Source organism: Trichoplusia ni, chromosome 14 (assembly GCF_003590095.1).
Source record: "Trichoplusia ni isolate ovarian cell line Hi5 chromosome 14, tn1, whole genome shotgun sequence".
Taxonomy (NCBI): Eukaryota; Metazoa; Arthropoda; class Insecta; order Lepidoptera; family Noctuidae; genus Trichoplusia; species Trichoplusia ni.
In genome coordinates this window covers 7136090-7152478 of record NC_039491.1, presented here as the reverse complement: position 1 = coordinate 7152478, position 16389 = coordinate 7136090, and the positions used below count along the sequence as shown (strand labels likewise).

Below are 16389 nucleotides of genomic sequence, written 5' to 3'. Positions count from 1 at the left end.
TGCACGCGGCTCACACCGGCAATCCAACCGGCAAATTACGACGCATTCATTAGCCCACTAGGTAATTGATCAATTAAGGAGTCAAAGATTACAAGAATTGTTCACTACTGTAATGTTAAGGCGATGAATTATTAATTAATTAAATTTTAACGCAATAATATAATAAAATGGTAATATAATTTCTCGGGATAGATGTATTTATAAAAAAAACATTGTGAGTACTTAAAAATATTTTTAATAAGAAAAATGGTCACGTCTTGTGTCTCGCACAATTATATTTACAACTTATAATGAACTGTACAATACATTGGACTGATTGTATGTGTCTTACACATATAAATATAATTCTTCTGCACTGATTAATAATAAAATAACATTACACTTGTCCATAAGTTCATAGTCAGAAACTAAGTAACTTCTAAACTTAACAATTCTAAAAACAGGTAATTTGAAACCACTACGGTCCATGGAGCTTTTTAAGTACTGATTCAATGTCAATATTCTGTATATTCGTAGAATTAAATAAATATTGAGGTTCAGGTTTTGTTTTCTTACTTTCGTTTAAAGCTTCCTCAGAGTCATTCATACTACTCTGTAATCTTTTTCTTTTCTTAGTATCAGTTTTGTCTGCATCTAACTTTTCCTCTTCAAATACTATTTCTATTTCTGTCACTTTTTGATCCATGTGTTTTGGACTGTTTAATTTCAAAGGTGTATCTAAACTCGTTAATGTAGAATCAAATATTTCAAAACATTCGGCCTTATGATCTTTTAATGGAGTGTACAATTTTTCTATGTTTGATATTGAACTTACGGCTACTTCAGTTTCCCTAAAACTGTATCCCAATTCTTCTTCATTTGCTGGAGTATTATCATATAACATATTAAAACTAGTTGCTCTTAACCTAATTGCAACGCCATCATCTATGCACACCTCCATACAAAACTTGTCCTTCAATTTTGTCGGTGCTTTTTTCGACACTTCTTTGGCCTCGCTTGTACAAACTATATAATTACTACTTCCTTCATGGCATTCGTAAGCGGATAATTCAATGTCTTCTTCTGTTTCATCATCTTGAACAATTTGCAATTCATTCGTAGCACTTGTATCTGTTTCAGTTGCATTTTCTAATGAATTTGCAGCATTTGTAGATTCTGTTATATTAATACCAGGATTACGATTTTGTGTTTCACAAGGGGGTGCGTCAAGCAAATCCCTTTCTATAATTTTTGCTGTTTCGGCGTCAAATCCTCTCTTGATTAGATCGACGTGCAAAGGTTCCGCTTTATCATTCAGATCACTTTTATTGTTAACAGAAGTTTCAATATAGTGCTTAATTTTTGTAATATCTTCAGGTTCACAGTCATTTAGTTTAGCATCCTGGGAACCATCATCGGACCATTGGAGTGCAATTTGTTCTGTATCCGAGTCCTGCGACGAAACCATGTTCTGTTCGGCTTTGACACTGTCTTTATAAACAACAGTGGCATTGGCACTGGCATTGTTTTCTGGTGATTCGAGGGAGCTTTCAGAGGTAAATGGTTTCGTACAATGGATTTTCCTCGGTGTGGACGATTTTCGACGCGATTTTTTCGGAGCAGGTACAACGACAGGTGTTACATGAACCTGTTTCTCTTTCACAGTGGCAGAGGGTTTCTCTTTCGGCTTACTCGTATTATTTTGTGCGTATACGTCCGTTTTTCTCCTACTTCTTTTCTTATTTTCTTTTGTTGGTGTAGGCCTCCTTGGCTTTATTTTCATAAATGAATTTAGTTTTTCTTTTTTTACAGGGGTTTTGCGCTTTTTAACAGAATCCAACTTCTTTTTACTATCGGATTTAGAATGTAATTTAGATTTACTTGCTTTAGGGGTTTTTAACTTGAGATCTTTATTATTTTCAAAAGAACTATTGGGACTTGTGGAATCACTTAAATTAGGAACTATAATGGGTTTTTCATCTATGACCTTTTCTTTTGTCTTATTACTGTCAGCGTTATTACGGTCTACGTACGAAACATTTTTCGTACATTTTCTAACGGGCCTCGAACTCCTTTTACTAGAAGAGTCTGATTCTTCAGGTATTTCAGCATGCGGTTCTTCTTTTGATGAGGTTACAGGACACTCTAAATCAGGTATCCGCAGATAATCTTGATCATCGGGCTTGTAATAAGATCCACCACTAGAGTAATCTGTAGGGCGTGAAGAGTAAGAAGACGGCGTAGCATGTGCCGGTTTTGGGGTATCAAAGAATCGAGGAGTAGGTATACTCATTATTTTTATATCCGAAATTGGGTCGTTAGGCAAGACGGACCCTAGAAATTTGGGCGTTTCCATTTGAATGTCATAAAGAACCTGCTTATATGGCGTTTCCAAAAATTCTGATATGTTAAGCCTGGCGCCAATTTCATTTTGAAAGCACAGTCTTTCCGCTTCTGGTGTTTCATTAACATCCTCATTATTTGATTTGTTTTGATTATTATCTTCTTTTGATTGTTCTTTTTTATCTTCCTTTTGAGTGTAAGTATCACTGCCCATAATGTTAAACACTGGTCTAACTGTTCCCTTACTCTCAACAGTATTTGAAGAATCGGCATACTGTGCTTCTTCTTCTTGAAGCTTTTTTAGCTTTTTTGACTTCTTTACTTTAGGAGATAATTTTCTTTTTGCACGAGATTTTTTCCCTTGGTTTTTCTCTTCCTCTTCTACTTTCTCAACTGGGGGCTCAACAGGTTTCGTTTTGGGTTTTTTAATTTTACTTGCCGATTTTGTTGATTTAGGTTTACTATTAACGGTCAAATTACTCGTATCATTCATAACAGTCAAAGCACGTAAATCGGCATCCCAATTAGCTTTTTTATTGAATTTGAGAAGTTTATTGTCACTTTCACTATTTACTTTACTGATACGACACGTTTCTATTTTGTGAACTTTGACAGTTCGCATATCTACAATATTATTTTCGCTGTTGTCAATACTAGATATAACTAAATTAGTGTTTTCATTATTAATCTCAACATGGTTATCACAGATTTCATTTGGAACTACTTCGTTAATTGTTTCATGTAATATCCTTCTGGGAGTTGTAAAATCTAAAACCCTTATATGTGAATTTCTTCGAGGTGTGGATGAAGATTTTCTAACAGGCGGAAGGACTTGTGGGGTACTCGTTTGATGAGAACATGTTATAACGTTATCTTTTGGAACAGATGCATTCTTTGCATAGTCTACAGTTTTAACTAGGCCCTCATCCTTTGATGGATTTTTAGCTTCATTTGGCTGTTTAGTTTCAACCCTTATGTTTGTCGCACCATTACTAGAAGATACGTCTAGGACGAGAGGACTAAGTATTTGAGCTGATGAAACAGAAGTTTTGGTTTTGGCTTGATGTATCTTTTGTGCCAGCACAGGTTTAGTTTGAGTCATGTTCGGTGGGGGGCCTATAACATAACAATGAAAGCGTAAGATCGTAATCAATGTACAATATAATGAATGTGTTTGCATAGATACAGAAGCTTACCTGACGCTGGTACCACGATTATTGTAGGCATTGCCATAATTTCATCTTTCGTGTAATTGTTGCCTACAGGAAGTTTTTGCTTATAAGCAGGTGTACCATTTACAACAATGGTTTGCATTAACGGAGTTGAAGTAGCGTTATTAAGCGTAGTGAAAGGCCTGTCGACCTTAATATCAGAAATTATTTTTATCTTTTGTTCATTGCTACTTTTAGGTTTAATCCTAGGATACGGATGGGTGCTGTACGGCCTGGTCGCCGAATCGTCAAGTGTACCATTTGTTAATTCGTTTACATGACCACATGTATCCCTATTGATTTCACTTGGCATACCCGTTCTGAAAATACAACACAATTTATTTTCGCGACATTACATCTATTTTGCTTTTTTGCTAATAAATTGTTTGTGCGTATTTGAATGGTTGTTTTAGTTTTCAATTTAATCCACAATGAAAAAGATAATAACTAGTTTTGTATAATAACTACTAAATAACAATATACAACTTACTGCGCCACTGCATTTTCAGAGGTGCTCGAATCTGGCACAGGGACATTTCTATTATCGCGTCCTAAAAAAATTAATAATATAAATAACCAAAGAATGAAGAATGTACATACATCTTATAAAAAAATCTTGTACCCACCACAAACACCAGAAGCGAATTCTTGAAAGGTGCTTGCATTAGAAACATTTTTTTGTATAATTTCAGATGAAGGGACACGAAATTTCTGGTTATCTTCCTTGGATTTTTTACTGCAAACTTTATTTAAGATGCTATTAAATTCTTCAATTTTTTCTCTGCATTCTGGTGTGTCGGATATTTTGACCTGCAATTATTGTTATTATTGCAAGTTATAAACTGGACAGTGTAAATGTGTATTAGGAGAAGAACTTTGCACTTCGCCAACAAAAAATCGCCATTGAGTGCTGTTATTTTGTTTCCCTTTTAGATAGTGACTATCATGGTTGTTAGATCAAAAATTTTTAACACATATTTCATACTGGATGTTGCCCGCGACTCCGACCGCGTGGACTACAGTTTACAGAGAGACAGACACACGGACAGAGTTACTTTCGCGGTACGCTTGTTTCATTGATTCAAATGAACAATATTTGTGTCAAATTGCAAAGCTTCGTAAAAACTTTTGACACCTCATAACCCGCAATCCCCATTACCCATTATTTCACATTAATTTTATTTTTCATTGTGAATGATCCACGATATGTCCTGATCTGGGTGCCTTTGTACATATGACATGAATAATACCCTCCACAACAAAGCAAAATAGGCTATGGAAATCTGATTGTCAAGTGAAAGTATTAATTACTACATCTCAGATTTTGCAAATTAACAAAATATCGCATCAGAAATATGCATACACAAATACTTTTCAGAATATATTCGCTATAACTAGAAAGGCAAGAGTAGAACTATTGCAAATTTGCCAAAAAAAACACGAACTCATTTAATAATTTGTTAAATTTCATAAATAAGAAAAGACAAGGTAAAAGAAGAGAATACATTCAAATCTATGCAACTGTTTCCCTTACTGGCAAAACTCCAAGCACATTGTGCAATCATACATAAATAGTGGCAGATAAATGGTTACCTCATAAACACAACCCAGTTTTCAAAAATATGATGGAATCAAGTTACCATGATGACTTCAATGTTTTTTGAGGAGGAATTACAGGAAGGAGGAATACCATAGAAAAGTATTGACAGCCTTATATAACATATAACCCAATGCAGAGCATAGATCTTAATTAATTTACACCACTTTTACCTGTCTTGGATTGATTTTGCTGCTTAGATATTTATAGTTTACCATCACTTGCCACACTCCAGAAAGGGAAAAGAAATATTGTGGTTTTTGATGGTCATAAGAAATCCATGATACAAAATGAAGTCAAAAACTACTTACAATGGCACTGAGACATGAACTTTCATTGCACTTAGTCTGAGAGCTATGTGAGTTGGAGTTCAGAGTATTAAGTCCTGTGCTGCTGTTGCTTTGAATATTAGATGATTGCTTTGAACTGTCATTCAGTCCTATATTTGATTCCAATAAAACCTCCTTTTCAAGTGCCTTGGCATGTTTCTTTCTAGTGCTATGGTTTCCTGAAACAAGATTTGTCATAACACTTACAAACACACAATATGTTGGCTTTTATTATCCTTCTATTGTATCTTATCTAACAATAATCAATCAATCAAGGAAATGAAGAGGTATTTATAGATAATTATCAATTAAATTGTTTGCACATAAAATATTGTCAACAAAACTATTGAATAAATTGACAAAATACAAGTAGGTTAAAGAAATGGCTTTCACCTAAGATCCTTTACACTATAAATAACATAAAAAAGGGTGTGCCTTTATGTAAATTACTAGCTTTCACTATTACCAGTGCCGTATTATCCATAAGGCACTTTAGGCCAGTGCCTAGGGGCCCACCACCAAAGTAGGCATCTAAAAAAAAAGCTCGATAAATTTTTCACTGAATGAAAACCCTTGAACTACAACACTTTTACTTGAACCAAGGGGGCCCCCCTCCCTTGTTGCCTCGGGGCCCCTGGGCCCCTAGATCCGGCCCTGACTATTACCAGTGAAACTTAAAATACCATATGGGTTCAGGTATTTCCAGTTACAGCTCATGTTGAGGAAGATGCAAAAATGTGAAGACTGGTATGCAGTATATATACCTGGTAAATCTTCCAAAGCTGTTGCCTCCACGGATTTCTCTGAGCTATTTGTAGTGTCATTGTGTTGTGTATGGACACTCAATTTCTGTTTACTTTTACATAAGCAAGTTGTAACATTCAGTGAGCACACATCACAATAACTTTGCTTTGTTGTTGAACCTGAATTGTTCTGTTTCACATAGCTGAAAGAAAAACATGAATGTATGTACAAGCTTTTATAAGAGAAAAGCCTTGAGTAAGTTTCAACTTTTAAATAGAAATCAAGTTATAACCTAAAATTCATGGTTGAAAACCTGTTTTACATGCATTTTATTGTAAGGTTGTAATATCATTTTTTACATAAACTGGTGCACTCTCAATAGACAGATGTTATAATTATACATAATCTTGTGTTACATGAACAATGCTTAAGGTTAAGTATATTATATATTATCCGTCTTAAACATGTCAGGAATGTTGTGTACAGAATTTAAGCTAACATAGATGATTAAAACTTAAGCCTGATGTTACATATTACTTAATTTACAAAGAAACTACAAACAGAATGGCTACTATTGGAAAATACGATTACAATAAACAACAAAGAGATAATAGCAAGAAACTCCCAATAAGATTGTGTTCAAACGTAAAAAAAGGGTTAAAAAGAAATAGTTACCTTATTTTATCACTGGAGGTATCCTGTGCTTGTATCTTGGATATATCTGCATAGTTCACTAGGAACTTTACTTGGTCTACTAAATTGGTACACTGGACCAATCTTCTTCTGAGAGGTAATGGTTTACATGTTTCCACTAAAAAGATATATGCTTCATTACAGTTTTATAATTAGTGTTTTAATAAGTATTGTTTTCTTTATACAACAAAACAGAAAGAGATCTAAATACAATTAATAAGGAGGAAGCTACCATTTTACATTTTAGTATGAAATTTTGTTTCTCTGAAGATTTAATAAATAATCTTAGTCGAGTACTTAACTAATAAACAAGAAAACAATATATAAAACAGAATGAAAACAAAAAATAACATTTGTGGGCCCTTTGAAAGCTAAATTATATTTACGAATAGAAAAGTTTCCTCTCAACATGATCTAATGACATAACAAGTAGTGGGATTAGTTTATTCAATAGCCCTTCCGCGCCCTACATTTAATACGTAACAAAGCCAACGGCTTTAGGAAGAGGTCCCCCTCTCAATACAATACGAACCAAATATTTTTACAGCCCTATATTCTGCCAGAATATTCTTGAGTGATGTCATAAATATCCTGTCATATTCGTTTCTGAGGGCGTCTATGTAAGGACTCGCTTGCAAAAACTCATCGTAAGCAGTCATAAGCTGCTCCTCAGCAAGATATCCTGAAAATAACACAAAGAAAATGCGCATCACTCATCCTGTCCGTTAATTGGGATCGTGGGGTTCCCGCCAAACAGTCAACGTACCCAGCACTAGTTTTGCTAAATCTTGTGAAGGGAATGGTGGTATCGTCATTTTTGCTAAAAAATAAACACTATACAGTTCAATTCAATAAGATTCATGTAACTTGTCGTAGATGTATAACTTAATCACAAACAAACACTTTCTTAAAATTCGTGCACAAACACAATCACAAAACACGAACGAAACTTTACGAAACAGATATAACAACGAACGAACTATGAACATTGGCGTTCTCAAAAGGTATTGCTAGCGTTAAATTTTCTGCTCTCCTCATTCCATACCTCATTCCTGTTCAAATGATTAATTAAACTAAAAACAGCAATAAAAATAAAGTAGAAAAGGGTTTACAGGTTTACGTATAAGTAAGTTTATATACATGTGAGTAAATTATCCGCTCATATCTGAGTTCTGAATACTCTCTATAATTTACGTAAGTGAGAATTATTTTATCATAATTAGAGCTGTAATTAGATATCATTTTCAATAAAGAGTATCTATTCTAACGCTTGAATTAAAGAAACTCGGTAATTTTTACGCAAAGGCCGCGATTAGATATTTAGATGCTTACAAATCACGAGTCAGCCAAGGAGTGTCACGCATTAAAAATAATTAGTAAATGGAAAGAGAATATATTTTTAATATTAACCAGAAATAAATCCAGGGCAACTTATGAGAATTCCCAATTGAACTGTATAGTTAAGTAAATATAAGAACTTGTTATTAATAATCGGTGTAGAATTGAAATAAGCATTAAACGGAGGAGCATTAACAGTTTTCATGGATTCGAAATCTTTAAATTTTAAATAACTATTTCGGTCACTTATTTTTATCCCAGAAGTTAAAAACAAATATTAATTGCGTAAAAATAGTCGATTACATCCGAATGACAGATGGTCCAATGACAGCTGACTGATATAAATTGTAAATGTAATGTTTCGCCATATTTGATATTGGAAGCCATTTTTTAAATTAGTTGTTATATATTTACGCGTCAGAAAATTTAATTGTTTTAATTTAGTAAACCTATTCCAAACAGTGTTATTTCTTTATTTACTGGTATTTCTGTTAATCGTTGTTAATTACCATGAGTAATCCGGCACCAACACCGCTCTTTGCTTGTTCACGCTGTTTCTCAAGACACCCTTTCGAGGAATTATCAACTGGAGAACAACTTTGTAAGGTAATGGTATACGTTCTATTCTGCATTACATGTAATAGTGATGTTTTGAGAGAAGATTATTAAAATGCGTCACATTTTACTGTTATTTTGACGTCAGTGTGTGACGCGTCCATTGAGAGTTGTGCGATATTTCAGGAATGTCGCGGATCATTCCCTGTCGTCAAGTGCACGTATTGCCGTTCTGAATTTCAACAAACAAGGTCAGTGTCAGCTGCCAAGGTACTTGGAGAATCATGTTATTGTTATATTCGTCTTGTTTTTGAGAAAACATAATCAGCTGATTGTAGACAATCAAATTTCTGTTTATTTCAATTGTTCGGCATATCTACGATTAAGTTTTGTTAACTTAAAATCATTGCCTTCAATGTCTATTTGTTAAGATATTTTGCCACCATATAAATATTTGTGGCTTATTAACAACCACTAAGGTTTTAATTAATTTTTAGCAAATCTAACACCTCTTCAATCTGTAAGAAATGTGAAGCTAATGTAAAAGCTTATGGGAAGCCAACGGCTTGTGAGTACTGCAACATAATTGCAGCATTCATTGGTAAGTTACCTTTCAATTGTAATCTGGTTAGACAATAATTTCGAAAAGCAGCACCCCTCTCTTTATTGCATTATATATAAATTGCTATTGTCTATATTTGACACAACAAAGTTTCATGTGTGTCAAATCTTTAAATAATTTTGAATGTGAACTATACAGTAAATTTGAAAATGGTGCACATATATTGACATTTCATTAAAATTAGGTAACAAATGCCAGCGTTGTGCTAACTCTGAGCGTAAGTATGGGCCTGCAGTTACATGTGAGCAGTGCAAGCAGCGCTGTGCTTTTGACCGCCATGATGACAGTAAGAAGGTATGTTACAAATCTTTGTATAACTAACTTAGGCTGCTGTAAGAAACCATATAACTTGTAAATAAATCTAATAGTATTTGAAATCCATACACAACAATTAGTAGATACACAATGCAGATACAATATTGTTGGTATTCAAAACTTAGATAATTAATTATCATGACTCATTCATGTTTTTCAAATTCTTGTAGATAAATTATTTTAATCAAGATTAAAGACTCATCAATGACTTTCATGGCAACTCACTAACCTGTATATAAGATAGAAACTGTAACAATATTCATTTAATTTTATATTTCTTTTAATATACTACATGCTGCTTAGATTTCCCCAGCCATCTTGGAACTGGCATACATATAAATTAATATGGCCTAATTAACTTCATTCAAACTACTTTACTAGGGTCACTTAACTTTCATATTCATATATTTATTTGCATTCCATAATGTTACAAAAGATGTAAGGAGGCTTAAAGCTTTCACAGGCCCCCCACCTTCACAAAAACTACAATGCATGGCTAAATAATTAAAAAGGATTCAATTACTAAGTATCCACAACTACAGTTTTTTGATACTTTATACTTAAGGCTAAAAAGATATCCTAGTCAAGGCCTCAACTGCCTGCTGGATTATTATATACAATTGAAGTGAACAAAATCTCACTTGAAGAGTATTTACAGAATTGCATAACCTACAAGTTGGTTATTCAGAAGACCATTTGTCAAACCAGAGGCATATGATTTTTTTACTATTTGTAATATGCATAGATGAAAAACATTCACTTATCTCTTTATGCACAATGCACATGTTAATAATTTTTTCAACATGAAAAAAAGAATGCCAAAGCTACCACAATGTTAAACAACATTGTTTACGGCAATAAATATACGAAATATTATATGTATGTGATTTATGTATCTGTGTACTATGTTACTTATTAAACATATTAATATCTACAACAATGCTTCTGGAATTTATAGTTTTAAAAGGCCTGCATGTCATAAAATGTACATTATTACCATTTTTAACATAATTATATCAATATTTTATTACTTATCATCTTTGATGTCTTTGGTACGCCTTATTCTATTCTGGAAGTACTAATTAATGTACTATTAATATATTTTACACATTTAAATTTCAACCTCATCAAATATTTTTTTTTTAAATCTCAACTAAGTAAAATATTGATGAAAGAAAATTATTTAATAGAATGATACTTGGCAATTGTAAATTTGGAACTGTTGCAGGTTGATGGCAAGCTCCTGTGCTGGCTGTGCACCCAGTCCCTCAAGAGGGCACTGGCTAGAACCAAACAACACATGTCTTCAGTCGACAAACATAAGCACAGGGCTCACAAGTTAGTAATATTAGAGGTTGCATTCAATGTTAACCATAGTTACGTGTAAAGTTTATGCAAATTACTGTACAAATGTAATCTCTTATCGAGCGCCTTTATGTATGAGGGTAGATGAATAGAGATAGAGTGAAAATGTAATCAATTGTCTTTAGATAAACTGAAGTTTTAAAATGTTCTCCTAAAGATAGACAGAGCAGACAAATTGTGACGTCAAATTAAGTTTTTTGATATTTAAAGTCAACAACTGATAAGGTATTATTGAACTACATCATCGAAATTTCCTTTCCAAAAAGGTTTTAATGTTTTATGTTCTTAATAGGTCCAGAAGTCACAAGGAGAAACGCAAGTCCGACATGATGAAATCTATAAACTCGAATGATTCCTCTATGAATGACTCACAGCCAATGGAGAAGAAACTTAAAATGAACCCTTTGCAAGGTAAGCATATTTTGTAAACTTACACCGTAATTATATATTGTACATACTACACATAGCCACCAAATAACAATACTCTAGCCTTGACTTAAAACATTGTCTCTTCATTAGTATTTTATCTATTTCATAGAAAAAATACAGTGCTGGTAATAAAATTAATGGTTTATTTTTATGTAGCCTCATACTAGGAATTTGTAGTGTAATTAAACTACTGACACGTTGTAGCAAAATGAATAATAACATGTAGTTTTAAGCATTCAATTTTTTAACGGAACATTACCATAAGATATTTCGAGCTATTGCGATTGTATATAATTCCAATTTGTTGTGACATGTTTTTTTAATCCCAATTAAGCAATCAAGCAACTACGGAACATCTTATATAAATTGCATTTGCAGACATTTACTAACGCTTTTTTTCTTTTTATGATTTGATTGTAGCATCCTTCTACTTTGTAGGTGAATTGGATCCGAACAGCTCTGACCATGTTGTAGCTATGACTCAGCTTAAGGAGACTATCGCGAGCTTGCAGAAGAAAGTGCAACAGAAAGATAATGAATTACTTTCCAAAGATAAATTGGTAAGCTTCTTATACCTTACCAAAATTAATTCAATTTCTTGAATGCATTTGAACACTTAAATTGTTTTTGTGTATTTCTAGATCACGGAGCTTAAAGCCCAGCATCTGAACAATACACAGGACCTACGAAATGAAATGAAAAATAAAGAGCGGCTCAATGAGACAAAGTTCAATCTAATGAATACAAAAATACAGAATCTTTTGAAGGAAGTCGCCACGCTCAGCAAGTCTGCCAAGAAGAACAATAAGAATACTAAAATGGTCTTAGCTAACACAGAGAATAGCGGCAGTGGTACCGACAGCCCGAGCACCAACTAGAATAATTACAAACACGAATCATTCATTTCTAGTAATATTAACACAACAAAACAATGGGAAAACTTTCCTCTTATTTTTTTACTCTACAAATGGTTTTATTTGTAGATTTTTTATATTATAAGCGTAAGTAGATTTCAATTCGATGACATCCTACTTTTTAATTTATTGAATGTTACGAAACAACCATTTTACCCTAAAGTACATTCGTGTTAATTTATCCTGTAGTTGACTAATGTTACGTTTTAAAACTGATGCGGGTCTCAAAGGTATTAAAGTCTGTGAATAATCTGTGAGTTATCAAAGAAGTGACGACAGTGTAATGACAGATTATTTTTTGTATATTTTTCATTCTTAACTTTCTGCATTCTAGCTCACTTCCTCATTAGGCGCCAATCGTAACATTTTGTTTGTAGCCACAATGAATACATTAGCACAACCTAATTTTAGGTGTAACTGTATAGATTTCTAAAGGTTTACAAAATGTATCATATCGCATTTTTTTTTATTTTTGTACTATCACAATCTTGTGTTATTTATTTTCATCAAGTTGTACAGTTTTGTAACAGATGTGTGTATACCTAATAGGTAGATCAGTTTGTATTCACGAATACATCAAATAAATGTTGGTATACATTTTATGTATGTGAAAGTTTAATAGTGTGTAAAGTATGATAATACAGAACTGTTTGTGTCTCTTGTATGTTATTTTAGCGACGAATGACAGTCCGACATTGGGATTGAGGTTGATATAATTCTGAATTAAAGTATTAATTTTACATTATTTAGGTATCTTAGCGACAATCGAGGAATTTGACAAATTGTATTGAATTGTAACATCCACCTCTTTCTTCATAAAGTGCGTACTAATTGCCTAATGTATTCAATGTGTATTGAACAATTCGTGTGAAATCTGTCTCACCAACATTTGACAATGTGTACGTATCTTATTGTGATCAATAGTCGGACTGACTATAATCTATCATATCAGTGTTAACAATAATTTTGATTTGTGTATGCTGTTTGATTAGAATTCTCTGAATGTGTGTGAAATTGTAATAGAAGTAAATAGAATTAAATAATATTGAATGCGATACAGGTATGTACAGAATATTGATCAAGATCATTGCAGTGTATTTAAATCATTTAGAATTAACAAATAGCAGGTTCGAATCAGTGCTATTTGGGTGCTTGTGAACTGCAAACAAAAAAAAATGATATACAATTTTGTGGCAGAATAGCTGTTGGCAGAATAAAAAAATGCAGGACATATGCACCAATGTTATTATAAGGTAGTTAAGTAGAACAATTTTTTTTCCGTCGCTATTATGAGCGAAAGCTTTTTACTTAATATGAGATACAGGGACCGAACCCTGTATGTAACGTTTTTAATTTTATAGCAAACAATTATTGTGAATTGTTTTTCTGGCCAATTTGAGGCAATGAAACCAACAGAAAAAAAATAATTACAATAGGTAGGATTTCTTTCGAATGTTATAAGTGTACCTTTTTCTTTTGCGTTCAATGCAATGTGATCTATATTTCAATGTGACCCACGGGCGATAAATACTGTTAAGTTAATTTAATTGTATTGTCACGATAGCTCAGAAACTCTTATAAGTAAACTAAATCTAAATTACATACACGGCTATCTTTGTTGATATGTTGCGCGAGAAAAGGACGGCTATAGTTAGTCGTTATGTGTTGCCATACTTTCAGACCCGAAATCGTTTTCGTTTCCAACATTACTTTTTAAAAATGCCTTCATTACAAAATTGAGCATGTATTAGAACATATTATAAAGGCGAATAGAAATAAATGTGTTATCATTATTTTATGTGAAGTCTGTATGAATACTGATAAAATCGCATCAATATCCGATACCTTTATATAATAGTCTTCCTCATATTATGTCTATTATTTCGCTATGTATAAATTATTTGAAACAAAAGCTTAAAATTTTCTTTATAAAACTCCTCGGTAAATTAAACATTAAAATGTTATAACGATTAATTATTGACGAACATAGATAGGGGGCGCGTCTTAGTTCCGTAAAACATGATTAAAACGGAACACTTATTTATTTGTTGCAGATTGAATCATCACGTGATAAATTACCGTTTATAAGTTAAAATGTTCATAATTGTATATTGTCACGTGAAACTTAGAGTTAAGAATAGATGTAACACAAAATCATTCGCAAAAATATTCGTGTTGCAACAATGAAGAAATTTCTTGACGCTGTGGAACAAATATTCCAATTATGACCTGAGAAAAATAAGTATACTTGTTAGTGGAAAATAAATGAAATAAAATGTAAAATCAATTAACTGGTTTTATTTGCTTTGATTTTAATAGGATAATGAATAGGTACCATGACATGTTTGAAATGCAGTATAGAATTCGATAACAATGGGTTTAACTTGTGCAGTAAACCTGTGACAGTGACATGATAACAAAAAATAAGCAACAACATGTTTTGAAATTATTGCAAACAAAGGTACCTTTTATTAGAGTGAACAACACGTTCAAGACATTACAAGTTGTGCTGTCCGTCTTTAGACGCCATCAGTCATTCGCCGTCTTCGTAATTGTTTTCGTATTTACCGTGCGTAGGTAACTGTCAACTGTAGAAAGCATGGAGTTTCATTAGCAGGGTTGCTCAGTAGCTCTAATAAAACTGCATCTTAATATTTTTCAGCTAATAGTGCTACCTGTGATTTTAAAATATGATTTTATCCGTATAAAATAGTTCTATTAAACTAGTTTTTTCTTTCTATTCGTAGATACACGCGATTCCTAATAATACGCGTGTTTGCCAAAGAAATCTTTATCAAAGGCTATTGAAATAAACATAAATATTACATAACCACGGCGGCCAAAAATGCATGCATTTTTTGCCTTTATTACCTAATATTATTTTTTAATTTCGCGTCAAATCATATACTTTTTTAAACCTTTTCTTTTTAAAAGTAAGATGTATAGAACACTTATTGAACAATAGAACACCTAGTGAATATACACTAAGTAAAATAGAATAACCTATTATTTTTGTGCGACCTACTTATTTTATTTCTTGGTCACAATATTCGGTCCGACACCGATCTGCGTCTGACTCTGATCACGCAGTTGTTATAAAAAATATACCCAAAATCGTTTAAATTAGACTATTGCTTTGGATATTTTTTTTGTCTTGGGAGAGAACAGTAGTTAAGACAAGTTCTTTACACTCAGGGATATAGGTATATCATAATATCAGCTTACTTATTCAAATATATTTCTTTACAAAACTACATTGTGTAATTTTGTACAGAAATATATAAAATATAACTACATTGTATCCATCCGCGTAAGTTGGATAGGTACCTTCTGTAGCGAAAAAACATAGTTTGGTTGGTTTGACACCCTCGATTTCAGTCCAAAAAACATTTGCCACATTCTCCTTTCTTCAGTAGGTACCTAACCTTTCATGTTAAATCTGCTCCAGCCAGAGTCGCGCGGAGCATGCGCGAACGTAGCTCTGGCTCGGGCAGTTAAATGATTTCGAGAAGTTATTCGATCTTAGTCGGTGAGAGTCCGACATATTCTCCGGTCGTACCTTTAACGAGTGTTGAAGTCATCACGGAAATGTCATTATTATTCCTGCTGAATCATACCGGGTCAATTTAATGTCCAGTAAAACTTGTTATCGCAACTTTTGTCATTCCTAAAAAATATTAGAAGGAAGAAGCAAAACAAAGGGGATAGGAAGAGGACAAAAATTTGATTTTGAATCAACGGACAAAACCCAAGCTTATTCGGTGCAAGGGCGATAGACAGCGTCGATAGTAGCCACCTCATAGTAATAACTATTTTTCTGCTTAGGTAGTACTTAGGTACGCCAATATTAGTCAACGTTTGGTCTATCCAATACATATAATACGTTTAATTTATAAGTACACAAAGGCGTTCAATTTTTACATTGTTTTATTTTATTTAATTAATGGGTCACTTA

At 33.0% G+C, this 16389-nt stretch overlaps 2 protein-coding genes across 5 annotated transcripts; one reads left to right on the top strand and one right to left on the bottom strand.

The window, feature by feature from the left end:
• Window positions 1-215: 215 nt before the first annotated feature.
• Window positions 216-7916, bottom strand: LOC113500894. The gene is made up of 9 exons (XM_026881816.1): window positions 7663-7916; window positions 7429-7578; window positions 6879-7014; window positions 6224-6405; window positions 5442-5638; window positions 4160-4343; window positions 4024-4084; window positions 3519-3853; window positions 216-3438 (listed from the first exon to the last, which is right to left on the bottom strand). Exons 1-9 carry the CDS (start codon window positions 7709-7711, stop codon window positions 458-460), a joined length of 4275 nt encoding a protein of 1424 aa, XP_026737617.1. The 5' UTR covers window positions 7712-7916; the 3' UTR covers window positions 216-457.
• A 647-nt stretch (window positions 7917-8563) lies between these two features.
• On the top strand, window positions 8564-14721 carry LOC113500895 (protein FAM76A). 4 transcript variants are annotated; one of them, XM_026881818.1, is made up of 8 exons: window positions 8564-8840; window positions 8976-9040; window positions 9287-9390; window positions 9596-9705; window positions 10955-11064; window positions 11384-11502; window positions 11941-12080; window positions 12162-14721. In XM_026881818.1, exons 1-8 carry the CDS (start codon window positions 8745-8747, stop codon window positions 12396-12398), a joined length of 981 nt encoding a protein of 326 aa, XP_026737619.1. In that variant the 5' UTR covers window positions 8564-8744; the 3' UTR covers window positions 12399-14721. The 4 variants fall into 4 exon arrangements, with proteins under 4 accessions (XP_026737619.1, XP_026737620.1, XP_026737618.1 ...); XM_026881819.1 differs by having other exon boundaries at window positions 10952-11064; window positions 11959-12080; XM_026881817.1 differs by having other exon boundaries at window positions 10952-11064.
• The last annotated feature ends 1668 nt before the right edge of the window (window positions 14722-16389 follow it).